Below are 21268 nucleotides of genomic sequence, written 5' to 3'. Positions count from 1 at the left end.
AATGCTCAATGCGCACACCAGCATGCATTTGCACACAAATACCGCGCCATGGGTATAGTGCTTTGGTTGCTAATGGTATAGTACTTTGGTTGCTACGGGCATAATACTTTCGGCCGTGCACTGAAAGATAGCAAAAATAGAAAGTACCATGTGACTCGCTCTCGGCCAATCAAGACACAGAATCTGTAGGTGAGGTGTTATAATTGTACATATGTCATCTTTGATGGAGAGGTTGCATGAAAATCCTTCTTTGCGTTTCACTCTTCACACATACACAGTATACATACAATTAACCAGTTCATGCCGGGACTATTTTGACAAGAACGAAACGAGGCGCGGGATTACTTTTCACTCGACCTCATGCCAGGCGGGTTGAAGCCATCACCCTCGGGCAGCACACTCATATTTCTGGCCTCGCTCGCTGCAAGCGGGTCGCTGACAGATATTTCCGGCCTTACTCCCTGCGTGCTTATCTGTCATCCGTTCCGAATACCGCAAAACTTTTGCGGACTGGTTAAAAAAAAATGCCCATTTTATTGTGCAAATCCTGAATGTTCATCTTGCATGCGCCATAATTAACCAACCATACATTTTGTTGAGTTTGACAACTAACAACACATTTTACATAGAGTGTTTTGTTTCTGATTAATAAAGCTTGTGTTAGTGCTAGCAAGTGTGTAAGTGTTGTTTAACTGCATTACTGTCGTTTTGATTAGCTGTAGTAATTCCTTCATTTTCCACAGAGCATGAAAAGTTCAGAGTATGTTGCGGCATCATCCAATGTGGATCAACTTTTCTTTTTACGTTATTCTTCACCTGTGTAATGCAACAACACGTTCTGGTATTCAGCATGGTGTATGGACGAAAAAAGAATCGCATCATGTCCATTTGACTGCCATTGGAAAATAACAAATGTGTTTTAAGACTCGGACACGTTACATAGTTCACAGTGTTCGTAAACCTAGAAAAGGTGCATTGCAGCGTGCTATGGGGGTGTAAGTTTGCTGGCCACATATTGAAGACACTTTGAAGAAGATGGCCTCTCTTGTTTCAGTCTGGCATACAGTCTTCATTGGCATGCAGATGTTCCTTTTTATTAAAACAATTTGACAATCTTGAGTCTTTTGTCAGGTTTTCAGCTATCACCATCACCTTACCAACACCATTATTGTGGATCTTATTGGGCTATACCGTTATGTAAAAACTTGACAGAATTTCTCTTTTGAATGAAATGTAACTTCAATATTAGGTTTTGCCATCACTAGTGATAAGCATAGTATATTCAATGCTTTTAGAGGGCTTGCAAGAAAAAAAATTCACTGGCTTACTGGGATTTAAACCTGTGACCTCCGTCATAATGGTGCCAATGCAAAAAAAAAAAAAAAACTGATCATCCCAACTCATGATCAGTTGCGGCACAATCTGCTATCGGCAAGCTCAATGGTCAGATGGCAAGATGTCTGCACTAGTAAGAAGGAGGTCGTTAGTTTTGAATGGGTGTAAGTCCTTATCGAGGAAACTGGTGAAGTTTTTCTTGCAATCCCTTGGAAAGGACTAAAGCGTACAGCAAAAAAAAAACCTGATAATAAATTGATAGAATTTCATAGATAAAGCTGTACGGGCACTAGGTGCAACTGTACACTCTCAGAATTCTAACAAAAACCTGCGGAATGTATTAATTTGACTAATACTTTCCCTTTGTTTGGTTCAAAACCAACTTGTAGGTAACATTCCTGATTCCCCGATCGGTTTTGTTGGAGTGAGTGACAAGGACACTTTAGAAGATAAGACCTACTTCCCTGACCTAAGTGACGTGTACAAGCAATACTTCCGGGTAGGTTTGCAGATCGTGTTAGCCTGTCTGTCTGTTTGCTGTACTATCAGTCTATCTGTCTGTTGGGGTGTTTGATTGTCTGTTTTTGTTTTTGTTGTTTTTATGAATATGTATTTTCATGTATTATATTTCCGACAATTGCATTTTTGTGTTATTGTTTTGTTTGTTTTTTTATGAATTATTAACTGTAAGGATTTTAAAATTTTTATATTCTATGTATAACAAATATATTTAAGAATAAGATAAAGACACCCAACAAAGTCATTGCTGTTCTGAGGAGATTTAATACAAGTCAACGTTTCAAACGGACATAGCCGTTCTTCATCAGGCACTGTAAAAAGGAGAGGAACGATGAAACGGAAACATTTAAGAGAGTGATCAATTGTGAAATCTGTACATATTAACGGGAAATCAAGGTTTAAATGCATTAAATGAATTATAGCATAATAATACTAATAATCCAAAAATGGAATAAAATTGTACATACATTTGGTTTAATGTGGAAGAGGTGTAGTGTCCACAGTGTGGCTGAGAGCTTCTGTGAGGTGACAAGGTAAAGAGGAAGGCACTGAATGGCAGTTAGATCAAGTAACTGAGTAGAAGTTAATTAACAATAGGTGGGATTATATGTGATGCGATCAGGCTACATGAGTCGTTTGTTGGGAATTTTCATTTAAAGATTCAGGCCAAAATAAGACCACTTCATCACATTTTTTGGTGTTCCGACTTTTTTAACTAAAGATGATACCAGCATGCCGTTTCTACAGCAGTAATGCTAAGATTGTGCTCTTTTCAAGTCTGTAAAAAAAAAGAAATTGACCAGGGTCGACAAACGACTCATTTACAGCTCGATCGCATCACATATATATAGGTGCGATTATATATATTTAATATATATGATACCTGTAAGTGGCGGATAACTGTTGTAGCTTTCATTGAATAAATAAATATCTAGTTGTCGTGTGTCAAAAGACTGAGGTTGAGCCCAGCGGAACTCCAGGCGACTTTTTATCTGTTAAGCTCTCTGGATGTGCGTTAACAACGTTTTTATTTGACGCTTTCCTTAGGTTGACGAAGACACGGGTCAGGTTACCATCTTAGCTGGCACGCCAGCGGGTACCTACAACTTTGACGTGCGTGTCGCTGATGATGGCAAGTATGATGACCAGACATCCACCGTCATCGTGGACGTCAGGGACATCCCGGAAGAAGCCGTACGCAGCTCGGGGTCCTTCCGCTTCGAAGGGGTGACGGCTGAGGAACTAATCACCGTACCGTCGGGCGGCGGGGAGACCAAACTGGACATTCTGAAGAACATCCTGGCCGAAATCATCCCCGCCAAACCGGAAAACGTCGACATCTTCAGCGTGATCAACGTTCCCAACCAACCCAACACGGTTGACGTCCGGTACTCGGCCCACGGCTCACCTTACTACCCGCCAGAGCAAATGGACGGGGCCGCACTTGCAAACAGAGACGGGGTGAGTTTAGCTGCGTCGTTGACTCAATCACGGTGTCTGCACTCGACAAGAGCACTAGTGATGGCTTAATTTGTATGATCCCATGTTGGATTGTGCATTTTTGGATGACATGTGGGCGTGTGCTGTGCATTTGCAGCATTTAGGGCTCTCTCACTGAACAATAGAAACAGCCTACATCCTTGTACCTGAAAGGATGTAGGCAAAGTAGGCAAAGATTGTATGGTGCCGCATGCGGTACGTAGCAGGCAAGCCTTCAAATCTGTGATGGATGGCAGAAACTGTGGGAAAAAACCACTGGGTCGGCATGATTACAACAACTCTACACAGCTAGTAACAGGTAGTTACCACCAGGAGGTTTGCCAGTCTTTACTTGCTAGTGCCAGTGATTCCTGCTAAGCGGGGAATTCCTGCGTAAGGCGTCAAATTCTTCTCTTGATCAAACAAGGATGTTTTAACTAAAAAAAAACTACAATAAAAGTCAGAAAATGTTCTGCGTCTGACTGTTATATCACCCTCAGTTTTTTATTATTTGATGGTCTTTGATCTGTGTAGATTGCGCAAGCCTTGGGAGTGACCATCGGCATGATCAAGATCGACATGTGCCTGTTGGAGTCGGCCTGCGAGTCGGCTTGTACCAACGTACTGGAGATAGATCCCCAGCCCACCCTCATCAACACGCCCTCTGCCTCCTTCACGGCGGTCACTACGAGCACCGTGGCCAAGTGCGTGTGTGGGGCCAACACCCAGCAGCCGGGACTGTGCGACTTTGACGCGTGCCTCAACGGCGGAACGTGCACTGAAACACAAGGCGGTGGACACACGTAAGTGTTTGGCTATAAACCGACATGCATTGCAGGGCCCAATTTCATGGCACTGCTAAGCACAAAAATTTGATTAGCACAAAAAAGTCTGCCTTATAAAAGCAGGTTACCAGCCAAAACTCCATGTGATTTTCATGCTTAGCAAACAACAGCTGAATACTTATCATGAGCAATATACTTCACATGGAGTTTTGGCTGGTAACCTGCTTTTAGAAGCCAGACTTTTTTTGTGCTAAGCAAATTTTTGTGCTTAGCAGTGCCGTGAAATTGGCCCCAGTTTAGTACCAATCTTTGCTTGATCGAGAACTAAGAAGTTCATATATGCAAAATGTTCTATTTAGGGCCCGCCTCAATTCATATACGGGACGAGTTCCAGACAAGTTGAGGACATTGTATTTGGTATAAGTTTTTTTTGAGCTGACGCTACTGGAGTCGAAGTCGGGTCGAGGCGTTGTGACCGGTGGCTTTTCCAATCCTCGAAAGTCGTCTTTGCCATCCAGCCCGATCCTGGGCAGCTCGAACAGCCTGACCATGACTGAGGCCGATGGCATTTAGGTCGTCAATGATTTGTGCCATGTAGGTGTGACGTAGTCCCCCGCCCTGTCGAAAGGCATAAGTTGCAGGATTCTAAACAAATTCCCCGCAATCTTCCCACAATGAAGTTGGTAGTATAGGCGAGTCAAGCAGTTTGTTGATGAACATTTCCCTGGAACGTGTCCGGGACAAATGCAGAGCTCCTGGAGAACAAAATGAATGATTCTACCCGCAACTTGTCCGGAACTCGTCCCGATATGAATTGAGACGGGGCCTTAGTAAAGTCCGGATGATTGCAGGAAACATTTCAAGTTGTAACTACCGGGTCAGCCCATGGAGGATAGGCAGACGTAATCAAAGAGACGACTGAGTTGTATCAGGTTAATTGCTTGTCATCAAATTGAGAGTCGATTCGCAAGTGAAATAAGTCGGGTCTCAAGTACTAGAGGGTGAACAGTGTCAGAGGAATGCCTCTGTTACACTTCTTTAAATAGCTCTTTACTTGAGACTGGACTTGCTGTGGGTCTTGTGATGACATGATGGACAGCTAAATATATCTAAGACCCGCTGATTTTGTTTTTAGCTGTCCCTAACTGGTCCTTGTCACCACAGGTGCCAATGCCCGACTGGCTACGACGGTCCGGACTGCCAGCAGACCACCCGTGAGTTCAAAGACGGCTTTGCTCACTTCGGCACCCTCCAGCAGTGCGAGGAGACCCACACCTCCTTGGAGTTTATCACCACCGCTGCCGAGGGGGTGCTGCTCTACAACGGCCCCATGATCCCGGTGACCGGCGACATGCCCGAGGATTTCATGCTGATTCAGCTGCTTGGAGGGCAGCCAAAGCTCGAGATCAACTTGGGTTCCGGGACGTTGTCCCTCAGCCTACCAGCTACTACCAACCTTGGCGACGGCAAGTGGCATCGCTTAGACGTTTACCGGAATGGAAAGGTACTGATCATCTTAGGAGTGTGATTCGATTAAAAACCAGAGTGAAACAACGGCTAGTGTATTCTTGGCACAAAATTGGACGTGATTGAGAATATGATAAGTCACAGCAACTGTTTGCCCCATAAATTTGCTCAAATTGAACACATTTCAACTTTGGCGAATCTGTGAAATTTTGGCTCGTTTTTGCCATTTATTTCATCCTAAATGTGGTAAAAGGCTACGCACAGCAGGTCATAACACGTTGGGGAAGTTGAAGTTTGCAGATACTTCTGTTTTAGACTAGTTAGCTTTTTTGCAATAGCTTTTGCTCCACTGACATAATACTTTGATGAAAAGTCAGAAAAGTCTGACATTTTAATCGCCACAGAATCTTTATCACAACCTTAAATCAACCTGGTTTCGTAGCCTCATGGTTTTGATGACGTTTGGTTTGCAATAAAGTGTGTTGTGTGATATTTTCCTGATGTTCATTTTGAAATGTATACAGGTTAGTTTTATGCAAACCATAAACATGTTTTTCAATATGAGGGGTGGGTTCACAAGAATAAACACATTGACATGGATGTCTTTGCAGTTGCCTAAGTTTAGACTTTTTCAAATTCTAAATAACACAATACATGTGTGTATACTTGTCGTGTATACCTCAGATTTCATGCAAAAAATCAAGAGTCCAGATACATCCATGCATTGAAAAAGATGTCTTTTTTTCAGTTTCCTTGTAATTATGTCAATTTGCTTCTGTTTCCAACTTAGTAGTCTCTTTCTTTTCCTCTCTTATTTCACAAAATTGATTTATTGTTTGTGCTCAGGATGTAGAATTCATGCTGGACCGTTGCAAGGATGCGGCGGTGGCTGAAGCCTCCACTTCCAGCAGCCGGCAGACAGACCAATGCAAGATAACCGGCCAGGCGCCTGGAGACAACAAGTGAGTTGGTTTGCTTTAGAGCTGGCTTAGGGTTGGACCCAAGCTTTCCGATATGGGGTCCACTCCTAAGGCGGCAATCGGCTTGCAGCACCATTTCTAAGTTTGCAAAATGTTCAAGACGGAAAATGTTATATCAACAGACTCTACCAAACAAGAGCATGCAAACAATGTCTAACTTGAGAGGGTGCGCAGCTTTTTTCCCAGAGTTTTATAAATGAACCAGAACCAGAAAATAAAAGTTCTGAAGAACTGGTCTTTAAGCAGTTCGCGTCGGATGACGTGTATGCACGCAAAAGTTTTGCGGTATTCGGAACGGATGACAGATAACACGCATTGAGCGAGGCTGGAAATATCTGTCAGCGACCCGCTCGCAGCGACCGAGGCCGGAAATTTCAGGGTGTGCTACCCGCAGATGACGGCCTGAACCCGTCTGGCATTGAGGTTCGTGAAAAAATAACCCCGTGCCTGGGTCCCTTCACTGTCAAAATAATCCCAGCTTGATTGGTTAAAGAGGATAGTACTGTAATTTTATAGTGCAATATCCACCTCACAGCGCATTACATCAACATTACTATCCCTTTTGAGATGGGCTAATGAGGACACTCCAAGGACCCTCTCTGTCTCAGCTCCTTGTGGAGATAAACAGTCTCCTGATGACAGGCAGAGCATACTGTCTGAAACATTGAGTTTCACAAGCTTCACAAAAAGAGATTTCTTACAAGGTGCAACCGTAAACTTTATATATCAAGGTCAAGCATGATACAATGAATCAAATCTCATTTGGGACTCCCAATTTTTGTAAAAAGCTTAGCTGTTCTCTTCTAAAAATTTTTATTTTATTTTTTCATTGCACAGGTTCCTGAACGTCAACACTCCTCTACAGCTCGGCGGTATCGACGAGAGCCCGGGCTTCACATACCCCGTTGACATCACGTTTGCCGCTAGCTACGATGGCTGCATGAAGAACTTGGAGCAGGACAGCACCTTGTACGACCTGGAGACACCAGGAAAAGCAGCAGGCAGCGAGGCGGGCTGCTCCAAACTGGTCTGCGGGGAGTGTAACAACGGGACCTGTGAAGGGGACTTCAGCACCTATACGTGCCTGTGCGACCCGGGCTATACAGGCGAGAAGTGTGATCAGAGTAAGTATTGCTACTTCGGGGGGGGGGGGGGGGGGGGGGGGGGGGGGTCATGGCCCGATTAAAATGGTTGCTCAAAAGCCAAACCATTACCACAAGGATGTGTTGTTTTTTTTCTGACTGTTTCATAGTACAGAGCAAAACAGTGTTTATTTGGAATGACTCGGGGGGAAGGAAATTTATTTGCTTATAGACTAATTCCGGTGAACAAAATTAGAAGCCATTTTACAAATGGAATCACGTCCGCGCTCATGCCGCTTGTGTATTTTGGTAACCCTGTTGGTCCAAGGAGCGTGGAGTGCGTGCATATTACCTGATTCTATTACTGTTTGTTCAAACACACACGCGCACTCACCCAGTCGTGAATTTCTATACGCCCGGGGACAATGCTTTGTTTCCCTTTGTCCCTGTAATATAACACTCTCCCATAGACTAAGCACATAACCGTACGATCGAGGACTGTTTTCAACAAAAGACCCAACGCTCGAGGACTGAAAGGATCTTTTGTTCTCCTTTTGTTTGTCAGTCCTCTATCGTAAAGCCATACATGTACACACAGACTAACATTACATAAGTACTGTGGACATTCCTTTGTTTTCGTAAATGGGAGGAAAAAGCTCATTTTCCCCGCACTGTTAACACTCTTTCAACCCGAATTTTCAACATGGTTTCCTTGACTGTTCATCTTCATTTTGCAATAGATAACCCTAACCCTAAAATACCTCTAAAACTGTTTTACAGAGAGGGGGAAAAGTCTTGTTGACGTAGGCAAGTCCACAAAACATTCCCGCTTCCTGTATCCTGTGGACCTCTTTTGTTCACAGGTCCACAAAGAGTATGCAATGTCAGAGCACAAAAACCAAACAAACCAAAGAAAACTAATGGGAAATTTCGTAGAGATTCGACTTCATTGAGTGAAATGAATTAATGAAGTTTACATCGATAGCTAAAACAATTATGCATCGAATCTACAACGTGTTCAGGATGTTAAATCATTCACATTCGATCTCTGTGTGGTTTGCAGCAACCCCAGCCTACGACTTTGCAACTGAGAGCTATGTCCGGTACCAGCTGAAGCCCACAATCGTGATCGACAGCCGGGAGGGCAACTATCAGGTGTCATTCCGCACCCGCGAAGACGAGGGACTGCTTTGGACCATCACAAACCTGAACGGCCTGGAGTTTACAACGCTTGAGGTGAGACTATAGAGGGAGCTACACATCTGAGCCACTCATATAGACTCTTGTGCAAAAGTACCCTCTAAGTGGTGACCAAGAGTTAGGCAGATTCATGGTTGCATTGCTGCCCCATGGCAGGCACTCGGGCAAAGATTTTGTGTTTTGTGCGTACTTACAGCTATAGTCCATCATTTGCAGCTATCCAAAAAGTAACTGACGTAATAATTGTTGAAAAACATACTTGGTTGAAAGATAGTAAGGGGACTAAACTCCCTGTGAAATTATTCTTTCTGGCATGCTGTCATTTTGAAGAAATCAACAAAAGAAGGCCTTTCCAACGATGCATGGTTGGAAATTTTCGCTAGTAGTTCGCGCTTTTTTTATTCAGCGAAGCGCGCGCAAGCGTTGACACGACGCACACGCGCGCGCAGTTGCTATAATTTGTCGGATCAGTGCGCGACATCGCGTAGTTGCAATCTTCTCAGTGAGAAGTTCAAAACATGTGAATCATGTTTTGATTTGAAATCATGATCCTAGAATTTTGTTATTCTTGAAAAATATAGCTGAAGCTGAGCTGAATCTTCATTAGGTTAGTTGTTCAGCACCCTTCTTTAGATTTTGAGCACGTTTGTTGCTTCAAACGAACAAAATGCACAAATTACAAATGATGGACTATACCTTTAAAGTTGTCTCAAGTAATTTGTGTGCAACACAGGACACACAATATGTCCCGACCCAAAGAGCTCTCACAAATGCTGATGGAGCACCATTTATTATTCATGCACATAGTCCATAGAGCCATAGTGCACTGGCCACTGCACATTAACAGTCCAATATCTGAGATGACAGGCATGCAACTTTTCCTCAGATGAGCTGATTTCCTCGTTTTTCACTTCAGACTTATGCCAATAAATATTGAGAAACAATGTATGAAGTCTATGTTTTTGGTCTATAGACAGCTTCCGTTGGCATTGTACAGGAACCCCTATGGCACATGCAGACATTAACAAGGGGCGTTCTGTCCCATGTAATGTAATTGTCCGATCACGGTAGAATCGCGTTTGAATCGCGTCAACGCAGCTTGTGAAATATTGTCCAATTACCAGATATACAAATGGAAGCGCAATGCTCAACATCTGAGACAAACTAAACTTAGCGTACACAAATTCCATAAGGTTGTCTAAGGGGCGTGGCTAATATGCAAACGGCGATAGGTCAATAGTGGCAGGGCAGCTAAACCCCGTACACAATCCTCCGAAACCTGGTAGATTGGGAGGATCAGGTGATATAGTCATCTCTAATCTTGTTAAATCCCCCCCCCCCCCCCCCCCCCTCTACAGTTGATCAATGGGTATATCCGGAGCCGTTGGAATCTGGGTGACGGGGAACACTCCATGTACCTGGACCAGTACGCGGTGAACGACGGGGATTGGCACATGGTCCACCTGGAGCGCTTTGACTTCTACATCACGGTCCGGATCGACGGGGGCGGCGGGGTGCGTCAGATGGAGAGCAGGGAGAGCACCTTCAGCACCTTGGAGGTTGACCCCAACAGCTTGCTGCTGGGGGCCTTTGTGGTGCATGTGGTGGACATCTCCCAGGACTTCCAAGGTGAGTCCTTCAGGGGCCCATGTCATGGAGCCGGTTCAGCGCAGAATTCTGCTCAGAGCATAAGAGATGTGCTCAGCGAAAACAGATTACCAGCCAAAATTTCATGTCATGTATATTACTGTTGACTGGTACTCGTCCAATTTTCGCTTAGAACACAAAATTTGCTTAGCTGTGAATTTTGCTTCAGAGAAAGTATAGCCGCAGCCTGCTTACATGGCTACGGCTGGCAGTAACACAGGTGTTTATGGGAAGAGGATTCAGGCACCTTCACAGGTGCTTGTGTAATTGTAAGCCGTAGTCAAGAAATTTGTGACGCGCATCAGCTGTCCCGCATTCGAAGAAATTTCGAGCAACATGCATGTTTTTTTGGGAACATTTTGCGCACTGCATGTATGTGCGCGCGCACACATACCTGGTGGCGTTAATACATAGATCTTTGTAGTTTTCCTATGAAGATGGCTGTTTATGAGAGGGGTCTGTTGGGGGCGATGCAAATCAGAATCATTCACATTGCTTTGGGAACTCAAATTGTGATATATGGTCCCAAGTTCACAGTGCTGCTTGTCAGAAACTGTCGATCAGCAAATTTTTTTATGCTTAGTGGAGAACCAGTCAGTACCAGTGTGCATCACATTGTGTTTCTTCCATTAACCAGTCAAATCGTTTATGTGCTTAGTACATGTCTGTGTGCTCATCAGCTTAGCTGAAATTATCCTATGCTCTTGTTAATTTAGTGGTAAAATCTTGGGGATTTTTTTCACAGTCTTTTGAAAAACTGGAGTGTTCCTTTGTCAATAGACCTAGAACGTAATGACCAGGCCTGCAACTTTTCCTCGGATCCGCTGCTTTCCTTGTTTTTTACTTCTTATGAATGCCTTTACAAATTGAAACACACTGTACAAAGTCTTGTGTGGTTTGGAGTTTCCTCGTTTTTTCAAAGTTCCCAGTTACATGCCTGAATGACATCATGCTTTGTTTACATTTGCGCTTTCCTACGGGAGCCAGCATACATGTTAACAAAGCGTGGTGTCATTACGTCTTAGGTCTATTACTCCCTCTGTAAGAATTCAAGGACATAAAGTTTGTAGGCCGTTCCAAGTAGGCATATTCTGACATGCAAGCTAGCCCTGGTTCCCAGCGGAACTTCCTCGCATTCTGAATGTTGAACTTTGCAAATAATGATCTAAATCGCCATGAATCAATTCACGCCGTGTCTGAGTCTGCGTGCAACTCCCTGTAACAAGAACTGAAACCAATTGTCATTGATTTCACCAGGCTGCATGAACGATCCCCGGATCAACAACTTCTACCTGGGCTTTGAGACAGAGTCTGACTACGCGATCCCTCAGCCTACCGCCTCGGTGACCGAGGGCTGCCCCAGCTACGATCCTTGTGCCAGTAACCCTTGCCCAGTGCCGTTCATATGCAAGGACGTGTGGAGGAAGTACATCTGCATGTAAGTAGTCAACCTCCTATCGATTCTGTAGTAGTAACATTTTGTATTGTGTTATTCATACAATGTGACATTGTCCCAAATTGTACCAGTGAGATTGTAATTAAGTCGTCACAAGTCAATCACAAGTCAATCATGGTTCATCACAAGTCATCGCAAGTCAGTCACAAGTCCATCACAACTTAGTCACAAGTTAATCACAACCCAGTCACAGGTCAGTCGTAAGTCAGTCACATGGCAGTTGTAAGCCACTCACAAGTGAATCCCATCGTAACTTTAAGTCAGTCACAAGTCAATCATTATCAGTCACATGGCAGTAGTGGGTCATTCACAAGTCAATCACAAGTCAGCCAGTTGGCAGTTGTGAGTCACACACTAGTCATTCACAAGTCAATCACAAGTCAGTCACATGGCCGTAGTAAGTCACTCACAAATCAATCACAAGGTAGCCATTTACCAGTTGTAAGTCACTCACAAGTCATTCACAAGAGAATCACAAGTCAGTCACATGGCCGTAGTAAGTCACTCACAAATCAATCACAAGGTAGCCATTTACCAGTTGTAAGTCACTCACAAGTCATTCACAAGTCAATCATAAGTCAGTCACATGGCCGTAGTAAGTCACTCACAAATCACTCACAAGTCACTCACAAGTCTTCACAGGTCATCATGATTCATCAAACGCCATCACAAGTCAGTCACAAGTCAATCACAACTTAGTACCAAGTTAATGACAATTTAATCACAGTTCATTGTAAGTCACTCACAAGTCAGTCACAACTCTGTTGTAAGTCATGGACAAGGAGCTTATGCATTCAAAAGAAATACTGAAATGGCTGCTTCACTTTTCCTGTGAATGCAAATGCATATGCGAACTTGATCGTAACAAAAATTAATAAAGTAAATATTCGGTAACTCGTTTGCACATTTACAACATAAATACCTTCTGCGATGTCGCAAAGTTGTACCCAAAGCTGGCTGTAGCAGCAATGTTTAATTTAATTTTTTTATTATTATTTCAAAATGTTGAATTTATGAAATTACAAGACTGTGAATTGTACTGTATAGCTTCAGTAACTGCAGAATATGAGTATGGTTTTAGGATTCAAAACTGCTGAAGTTTCAACTCTATGTGGAATGTCTTTGAGTCACGGGTCTATATAAAGCTCGAACCTTAAATATTCAAAGGCTCTTTCAATCCTGGCAATTTGGTTTCTGACTCTTTTCTTTTTTGTATCGATTAGTTGCAAGCCAGGCTTTGAGGAATTGGGCAACACGTGTGTAGCCATCGATGACTGTGATCCTAACCCCTGCCTGAACGGTGGTATATGCACCGACCGCGAGAGTGGCTTTGACTGCGAATGCCCGGACGGCTACAGAGGCGACATATGCGATGTGAAGGTGGTCCCGCGGGTAGGCGAGCCGCTGAACCTCAGTATTGGAGCCATCCTGGCCATGATTCTCTGCATACTGATCATCATATGTAAGTAGACAGTCAACATCGCAACTCAACATTTATAGTAGGAAAAAGGCCGCACGAGGCTCTGAAGGCATGTGAATGCCAGAAGATTTACAGAGGGAAAAGACCAACATACGGAAGCAGTTATAGGAATATGAAATTTCTTGTGTTTCAGAAGTATCCAAAGGTTGTATTCTTCAAAGAGAAAGCTTGGGGGGGGGGGGCCACTTTAGTGAGTTAGCCGAGTACAAACATGTGATGCGATCAAGCTAGCTACATGAGTTGTTTGTTGGGAATTTTTATTTGGAGATACAGGCCAAAATAGGGCTACTTCAACATCACCAACACATCTCTGGGTGTTCTTACTGAATTCTTACTGGGGACCATATTTCTTTTAGGTGTGCTGGTCAATGTGGACGATCGTAGGCACGTTTGGACAATAGATGCGCTCTTCATCCTGGCGCATTTGCCGAAGGATACATGATTTTGCTGATAAGAATTATTTTAAGGGGGGGGGGGTGTCACACACCCCCCTCAACCCCCTTGCCCGTGGATAATTCCTAAATTGATGTGCCCTCCTCTTGTTTCCCCTCCTCAGTGATGCTGCTGGCTTTCGTCTTCTACAAGCGCAACCAAGACCGCAAACAGGCCTTGGCCTTCGCCATCGATCCCGACGACGACATCCGAGAGAACTTCATCAACTACGACGAGGAAGGAGGCGGGGAGGAGGACCAGGATGCCTACGATGTCAGCACCTTGAGGAAACCCGTGCAGCCGGTGCAGCCCATGGATGATTACATCAAGCCGCCGACTACCGTGGTGCCGCTCAGCCATGCTCCTAGACCTACCGGTAAGGATAGGCAGGCTTTGTGTTGCAGGAGTCCAGGCACCAAGTTCTTGGTGAAGCTTTGAATTTACTCTAGCTATAGACCGTGTCAAACCTGGGCCCAATTTCACGGTGCTGCTTAACAGTTAGCAGAAAAGTTGTGCTTAGCATAGCAGAACAATTTGCTAACCTTAAACACTATTTCACGGTGTGGACGTGCTAACGGTCGCGCGTGCATGGAGATTTCTATTGTTATGTCACTAAGTTAAGCAAATTGTCCCTCTGAAGTAAGCGCGCCTCTTGCTGTGCTTATGCTTGCCCTGTTTACAGAGTTGGATGTCATGTGATGCCAACCTGCCACTAACTGTGTTTTTGTTTCTGCACTACACGTCTATCTCTTGAAATATGTGACCGGCTCCACAAAAAAGGGTATTAAGTCGCGCTGTTCATTATTGTGTAATGGCCTGCTCAACGTTGAGAGGGTGAAAATCTTGTCAAAATGTGATTTCATTTTTTTTTGTCATGAATGACATCTTTAATACCTACAGTTTCAGCTTTCATTCACAGAAATGTTGATTTTGATGAATAAAGTGGAGAAAAAAAACGACCATTTTGTTTGCATCGTTCTGTTGTTCTACGACGCAGTCAGCTATTTCAAAGCCTGTTTTCTCAGTTATACAATTCGAACTCCAAGGAAGTAATTAATATGCAAATATGTCATATCTCCAGGGGGCTATGGAGCTCTATTATATATCAAATGAAAGCTTACATTGTGGGCTTTCCAACCATGTATATAACTCAATATAACTCCCTGCCATACAAACATGAACCAGTGTGTGCACGCACTGTGTCTTCTTTAACCCTAAGTCGCTCGGCATTTTTGCTAGGATCTCAATCCTGCAAAATCCTCCAACTGCCTCCATGTAAAAATCGCATACAGCATAAATCCTCCAACATCATCGGTTTTTGTTGAACGTGGTCCTTGGAGTTGGAGGGGTGACCACTGCCTCAATCCTGAAAAATCCTACAGCAATCACTGTCAATATGTTGACGCAGAGCCAGTGACATCCTGGAGCAGTGCGGAGGATTTCAAGTATAATCTAGGCCTAAATTTATGCACGGCTGAGCATTAACAGCACAAGGTCCGGCCCAAGACCTTGACACAGTGCATCCTTCAAAATCAGCCGCACGTTTTTGCCATATGTTTTAAATCCTGCAAAATCCTCCATTTTGCAAAAAAGGATTTTGGAGGATTTGGGAAGGTTAGGGTTAGTGCTTTCATGCTGTATGCACAGGACTTTTACCTTGTTTTTGGCTCACACATCCCACTCACTCATCTCCCAATGCTCTCATCTCCCGTAGGTGATGACCCCAACGTTGGTGACTTCATCAACGATCGTCTCAAAGATGCCAACGACGACCCGGATGCCTACCCCAACGATTCCCTCAAGGAGTTTGACTACGAGGGCGAGGGCTCGTCGGCCGGCAGCCTCAGCTCTCTCAACAGTAGCAGTACAGACGGCGATCAGAACTACGACTACCTCAACGACTGGGGACCACCCTTCAAGAAGCTGGCCGATATGTACGGAGGCGGTGAAGACGATTAGACAAACGACAGGTACAATCACTGGCTTACTGAGATGATCAAATCAGAGCTTCCTTGTAGTCAAAATAAACTGAACAGTTAATGAAAGATATGATTACATATGGGTTTAACTCCTTCCGTACAGCAAGTTATATCAACTTCAAATAGAGCCATTGGAGACAGAGAATATAATCGGCTTGAACATCGTAGTGTATTGATTTACTTCTGTCTATTAAGGCCAAAAAAAAAATTACTCAAAAAAAACACCGTACTCAGAAAGTTAAGTCCAGGCTTCTCGTGATGTAAAATAGATATTTGCTGACGAAATCACTTTGTTGTGATTCTTTACGAAAGAGGAAAATAGAAAAAAAAGTGACAACATTTTTGTATTGCAGTTGTGGTTGTGATTGTTTAAAGAAAAGACTGTTGCATTAATTATGAAAGTTAATGTAGTTTAAGATTCATTTGCAGAAAGATGTTGTATAAAAGCTGTTGATTTTTGTACTAAATGCTTAAAATGGTTGGTAGTAGATTTTTAGACTGGACTCTAAATCCACCTGAGGATTTAAATAAGATTTGTTGCTCATCCACTGGGTGGAGTTTGTGGGTTTTTAAGCTCCGTATGTAAATTTGGCACATTTGATCATTTTGTAGGAGTATTTTTCATCGCAGTTAATTGTTTATGGTCAATTTTTAAAAAATGTTTGAAAATAAGTTTAGCCAGTTTCTAAAATTGTATCAGGATTAGGCTAAACCTGTGTGCCCTGTGTGCCAGCTGTAGACTACAGAAACAGTCACTTTTAAGTCATATTTTTTGCTTTCTTGAAGTATGAAAGAACAAAAAAGAGCTTTCTTGCTCCGGTAATTTTTATATTTTCATTAGTACTAGACCCACCCATTGCTGTGTAAATACGCTGGCCTGTTTGATATCAGTACTACTCTTGCTGTTGTCCATAAGAGGCATTCTATCAAGTTAAGAGTCAAAGTGTGACATTTTTCTTGTCCCTGCTACCTCTGATTTTTGTAATTTGCCCTTCAAGTATCATCAAGAATGTCTTCAAGCGATTGTTTTATTTGCTGGGTAGGTAGTTTGCTATTTATAATCGCTTATGAAGGATGACTGCATTAACCCTAACCCCCTAGGGTGATTTACTAAAAAACCTTCCTCATCCTTGCAAATCCCAACACCATGTGGTAAACTGTACACATAAACAGTTGGACTTTGGTATGCCAAACCCCATGTAAAGCATAATCAATTTACCAGTGCAGTACTCCTCCTAACAGATTCCAACAAACCCTTCTGTTGGAGTTTGACTGGATGGGGATCGTTAGGGTTAAGGAAGGGCATCAAAATTACAAAATCATAGATGTCAGATGTAACAGGGACAGAAAAAAAAAGTGGACCCCCAAATTTATAGAATGACCGGTAATGCAATGCGACCAGATGGCAGTGTGATGCATCTTAGATACAGTTTGCCGACTTGAAGGCACAAATATTAAGGTATGTTCAATGGGCGCCTCGCGGAACAATAGAGGGCGCTATGCAGCCCACTCATGAGAGCGAGTTAAGAACACATATAAAGTGTGGTCACTACTAATTTCCATCTGACAGGAATAAACCCTAGCCTGCTCCATTAGACGATCTCGACTGAGTGTGGACGCACAGCGGACATTTCTGCTCGAGCGTTGATCGATATCGGTGCTCGTCAGCATTTTCATCATTTAGGGGTACTTCCGCGCAGAGTCCATGAAAAAGCCGTGATAATACTGCCGGCTTACTTTTACCCAAGCGTGATCGTGTCTTTACGTTGGTCGTTTCTAATGTTAAGGATGATACAGCAGGGTTGTACAATTGTGTGAATATGTTCAATAGTTTAACAAACAGAAAAAGTGCGACAAGTAGGTTTAGACATTCTTTGAAATGATATTGTAATGTGTTTTTTAAATTCATTTGGTTTGTTTTGTCAGTTCCGCAATCTACATTTAAAAAAACTTGAAAGTACTTGTAATTAGTTAGTACTGTTTTGTACGATTACTTGCACAGTGTCAGAGGATCGGACTGATTTGTTAACAGTTGCAGAAAAATATGTGAATAGTGGTGCTTTTTTTAATTGTGCCTTCACTCATTAGAATCGAGGTTCGTTTTTTTGGTTTTCGTTCGTAGTACATTTGTAGGCTATCGTAAGCATGCTTTCTACAGAAGATTAATTTGTGAAAAATGTAGGTCAAAGATTACAAGGAGACTTAGTACATAAGATGTCACAAGGCTGGGCCCAGAGTCTGTTGTTACAGGTTCTGAAACGTGTTGAAAATACTTGTATGGGGAGATTGGGTGCCAGACTAAAGATCATTACAAATGTTCGTGGTTTACTAAGACCGAATGTCAGAATAACTTGGCTATGGCTTAAAATTACACACGAGTCTATGGGAAGTGGCTGCAGCCGCTACCATAGACACAAGTGTAAAATCAAGCCGTAGCCATATAATTCCCGAATTACATGTACTTGACTATGGCTTGAAATTAAACACTACATGTAGTCTACGGTAGCGGCTGCAGCCGCTTCCCATAGACTCGTGTGTAATTTCAAGCCGTAGCCAAGTAATACGGACATGGCTGAAGACACCAATAAACCCATGTGGCTTACGTCTTACCAAAATTAGAAAAGGGCCTTTTTAAATTATTCTTTTTTTAATAGAAAGATTGTCACAAATGTTTTGCACATGTAAATTTAAGCTTGCCCTGTAATGTTATATAACTCTTTTCTTAGCATACACTTAAGCTATTTTGTAGATTTATTTTCGGTGTAAATATATTGCTTATGTTGAGCTTATCATTCTTGCTTTAGGTTCCATCCAGTAAATAATTATTTAACAGTTATTCATGTACTTTTAGATGCCGTTCAAAAATAAATGCCAAAACAAAAAATGCTTTCTTCAATGGACCAAAACCACATTTGGCCTGAAGTGTGGGTGTATCATGAAATTTTGGACTTGGTCAAAAAAGGCCAATTTGAGTGTATTGCACATGCTCAGTGCAAACATTCAAAGGTACAGACACTAAGATTCTGGCAGAAACTTTCTTCAAGGCAAAATTATTAAGAATTTCATTTGGACCTTGACTTCACATCACACCACTTTCGCCTTTGATTTCCCCTCGGTACATTTGTACCTTTCTCTAGAAGGTTTTATGGAATTTGTTTTTCTGCAAGAAGTCATGTATAGTAAGGAAACAGTTCTTCCAAGGAAATTTCATGTACAAATGCGATGTCTTAAAACGCTTGTTATGCTCATCAATCAAAGATGGAAATTCATGGAAAAGATCAAAATGTTGTGTTTGTTATAAAAAAAAACGCTTTTAAAAAATTTTCTTAAAAATTCTGCGATATTCATTGTCCATTGTCAGCAGTTGTTTATATAGTAGACCTAATTTGCAATATTTAACTTACTTTAATTACATAGCACCTGCAATTGAAAAGTTAGTCGCTAGTCACTTGAAGTTTTAAGTTGTATTATAATTGATTATTATGCAAGCAAAACTGAACGTAGAACAGATTAAGTGTGATGTGGTATTTGGCCAATTAAAAAAATGCCAGTTGATCGTCCCTGCCCGCTTTCTTTTTTGAGGCTCCATCATTTTTTTTAAAATTTCAGGCATTACCTTTTTTAAAGATGTTTCAGAAGTTCAGATTCTACTAATAGCTTTACTAATGTTCAATAAGCACTTTAAGAAGGTGTTGTGGCTATCAACTAGCAGACAACTACCCAGAACTATCAAATAAAAAGGGCCTCCTCCTTTTTCAGGCACATATCATGTAAGCTAAATATGGCTTTTTTAGCCTACTTTTCAATAAAAAAATTAAAAAGGGCCTCGTCCTCCTCTTTTTGAAAAAGAACCCCGGACGATCAACTGGTGTTTTGTTTTTTTACTTGGCCTTAGTGTATTTTTTGTTGTTTTATGTTTGAAATATTTGTCTGTGTTCATGGAACATTGTAGTATTCATAATTATTTTGTTAGATGATTTTGGCCTCGTATGCTCCATCCGTTTAAAATTGAGTGATGGAAGTTTAAAATGCTGTATAAAAAATTAGAAGTATGGTGCATCCATCGAAAGATAGTTTGAAAGCAGTTTTCAGTTAGGTCTGGATTTTTTAAAAGAAGTTTGTGTGTTATATCCAAGCGTTGCACTATAAAGATTTTTTTAAAATGTCGTTAGGTGTCGTTCTCCAAAAGATAAGGTCTCTAGTTAGATCAAGAAATTACATAAAAATAGTTTACCGAATGAAAAGTACTTTTTTAAGCTGTAAAGTGTATAAGGCTTTTAATGTTTAGAGGATTAAAATTGATTTAACCAGACAAAGTAATTTTAAATACGGTTCATTCATCATATTCACATAAAATTCTCATTTGAGCAAGTACACAATTAATTCAAAGTAAACACAATTTTCAAAATAAAATCTCTTTTCAGTTTTAAAATTTGCGTTGTTTGCTGCTCAGTTTATGGTAGAAATTAAATATCTTGATGCCAAAGCGTTATTTTGTAATTGATTAGTAAAGAGAGAGAAAAAGCGAAACGCAGCATTTTAGGGCTACTATTAAATCAAGTTGTTTTATTACTCCAGTACAGTAACACGCAAGATGTAGTCCCTTTTTAAAAAATCGCCACGCTGGTTTGAATTATTATGAAAATAAAAGATTCCACTGGAATAGTTAGCCCACGGTGTGTCTTTGTTTTGTCTCTGTGCCTTGATGACTGCCCGACTGACTCTCCGACCGACTGACTCCCCGACTGCTGACTGATTGTCACTTGTGGATTGGACCTGTTACCTATGGGCCTTATATTCACGAGTCGGCCATATTGGACTGAGTGAGAAAAAATCTTGAATTTTGGAATATGTGTAGAGAAATGAAAGTAAGTTAAGTACCACTTGATTCCACTCTGCTTCAAATGAATAATTCCAAATTTGTAATTAAACGTTCCTTAATGTTTAAAGCCAGATTTAATATAACAAAAAAGATGACAGTAAAATATAGCTGCATTATGCCTGCATAAATGGTCTGGCGCCATCCCATTCATCAGTTGACAATTAATGAAATACATTTAGGGAACTCGACAAAAATGGCCAACACGTGAATTAGGCCCATCTCTCACGCTGACTCACTACTGACTTAAAATTACAGGGTGACCAAAAAAACTTGTATAGGCAGATGTCCTTAAATTTTTCACAAATTACTTAACATCTTGATGGAGCATAGTAATTATAATCTTGTGTATAATCAGTGAAAATGTAATGGAAATTCGTTCATGCAAACCTGAGATCTAACAGATTGTAAAAGGCTATGGGGTTTTCACCCATTCCAATGGGATTTACACAGGTTGTGATATCAGTGCATCAGATTGTCATGGGCCTTTTCACTCTGATGTTAATTAAGTTAACTGTGTAAATCCCATCCCATTGGAATGGGTGAAA

General features: G+C 41.9%; 1 protein-coding gene across 4 annotated transcripts in view; it reads left to right on the top strand.

Moving 5' to 3' along the window:
- The window catches only part of LOC119745014 (neural-cadherin-like), a 65398-nt gene extending 44888 nt beyond the window's left edge, over positions 1-20510 (top strand). For all 4 annotated transcript variants that reach the window (XM_038221252.1, XM_038221241.1, XM_038221257.1 and 1 more), the window contains 12 exons: positions 1725-1834; positions 2902-3315; positions 3868-4136; positions 5283-5622; positions 6432-6547; positions 7403-7689; positions 8711-8883; positions 10206-10476; positions 11752-11932; positions 13174-13412; positions 13987-14238; positions 15577-20510. In XM_038221252.1, coding sequence (XP_038077180.1) covers positions 1725-1834; positions 2902-3315; positions 3868-4136; positions 5283-5622; positions 6432-6547; positions 7403-7689; positions 8711-8883; positions 10206-10476; positions 11752-11932; positions 13174-13412; positions 13987-14238; positions 15577-15821 — 2897 coding nt within the window. In that variant the 3' untranslated portion in view covers positions 15822-20510. The remainder of the gene's footprint in view (positions 1-1724; positions 1835-2901; positions 3316-3867; positions 4137-5282; positions 5623-6431; positions 6548-7402; positions 7690-8710; positions 8884-10205; positions 10477-11751; positions 11933-13173; positions 13413-13986; positions 14239-15576) is intronic.
- The last annotated feature ends 758 nt before the right edge of the window (positions 20511-21268 follow it).

The sequence above is a fragment of the Patiria miniata genome, unplaced genomic scaffold (genome assembly GCF_015706575.1).
Source record: "Patiria miniata isolate m_02_andy unplaced genomic scaffold, ASM1570657v1 HiC_scaffold_12, whole genome shotgun sequence".
Classification (NCBI taxonomy): domain Eukaryota; kingdom Metazoa; phylum Echinodermata; class Asteroidea; order Valvatida; family Asterinidae; genus Patiria; species Patiria miniata.
The sequence above is the reverse complement of the archived record's forward strand: the minus strand, read 5'-3'. Positions and strand labels throughout refer to the sequence as shown.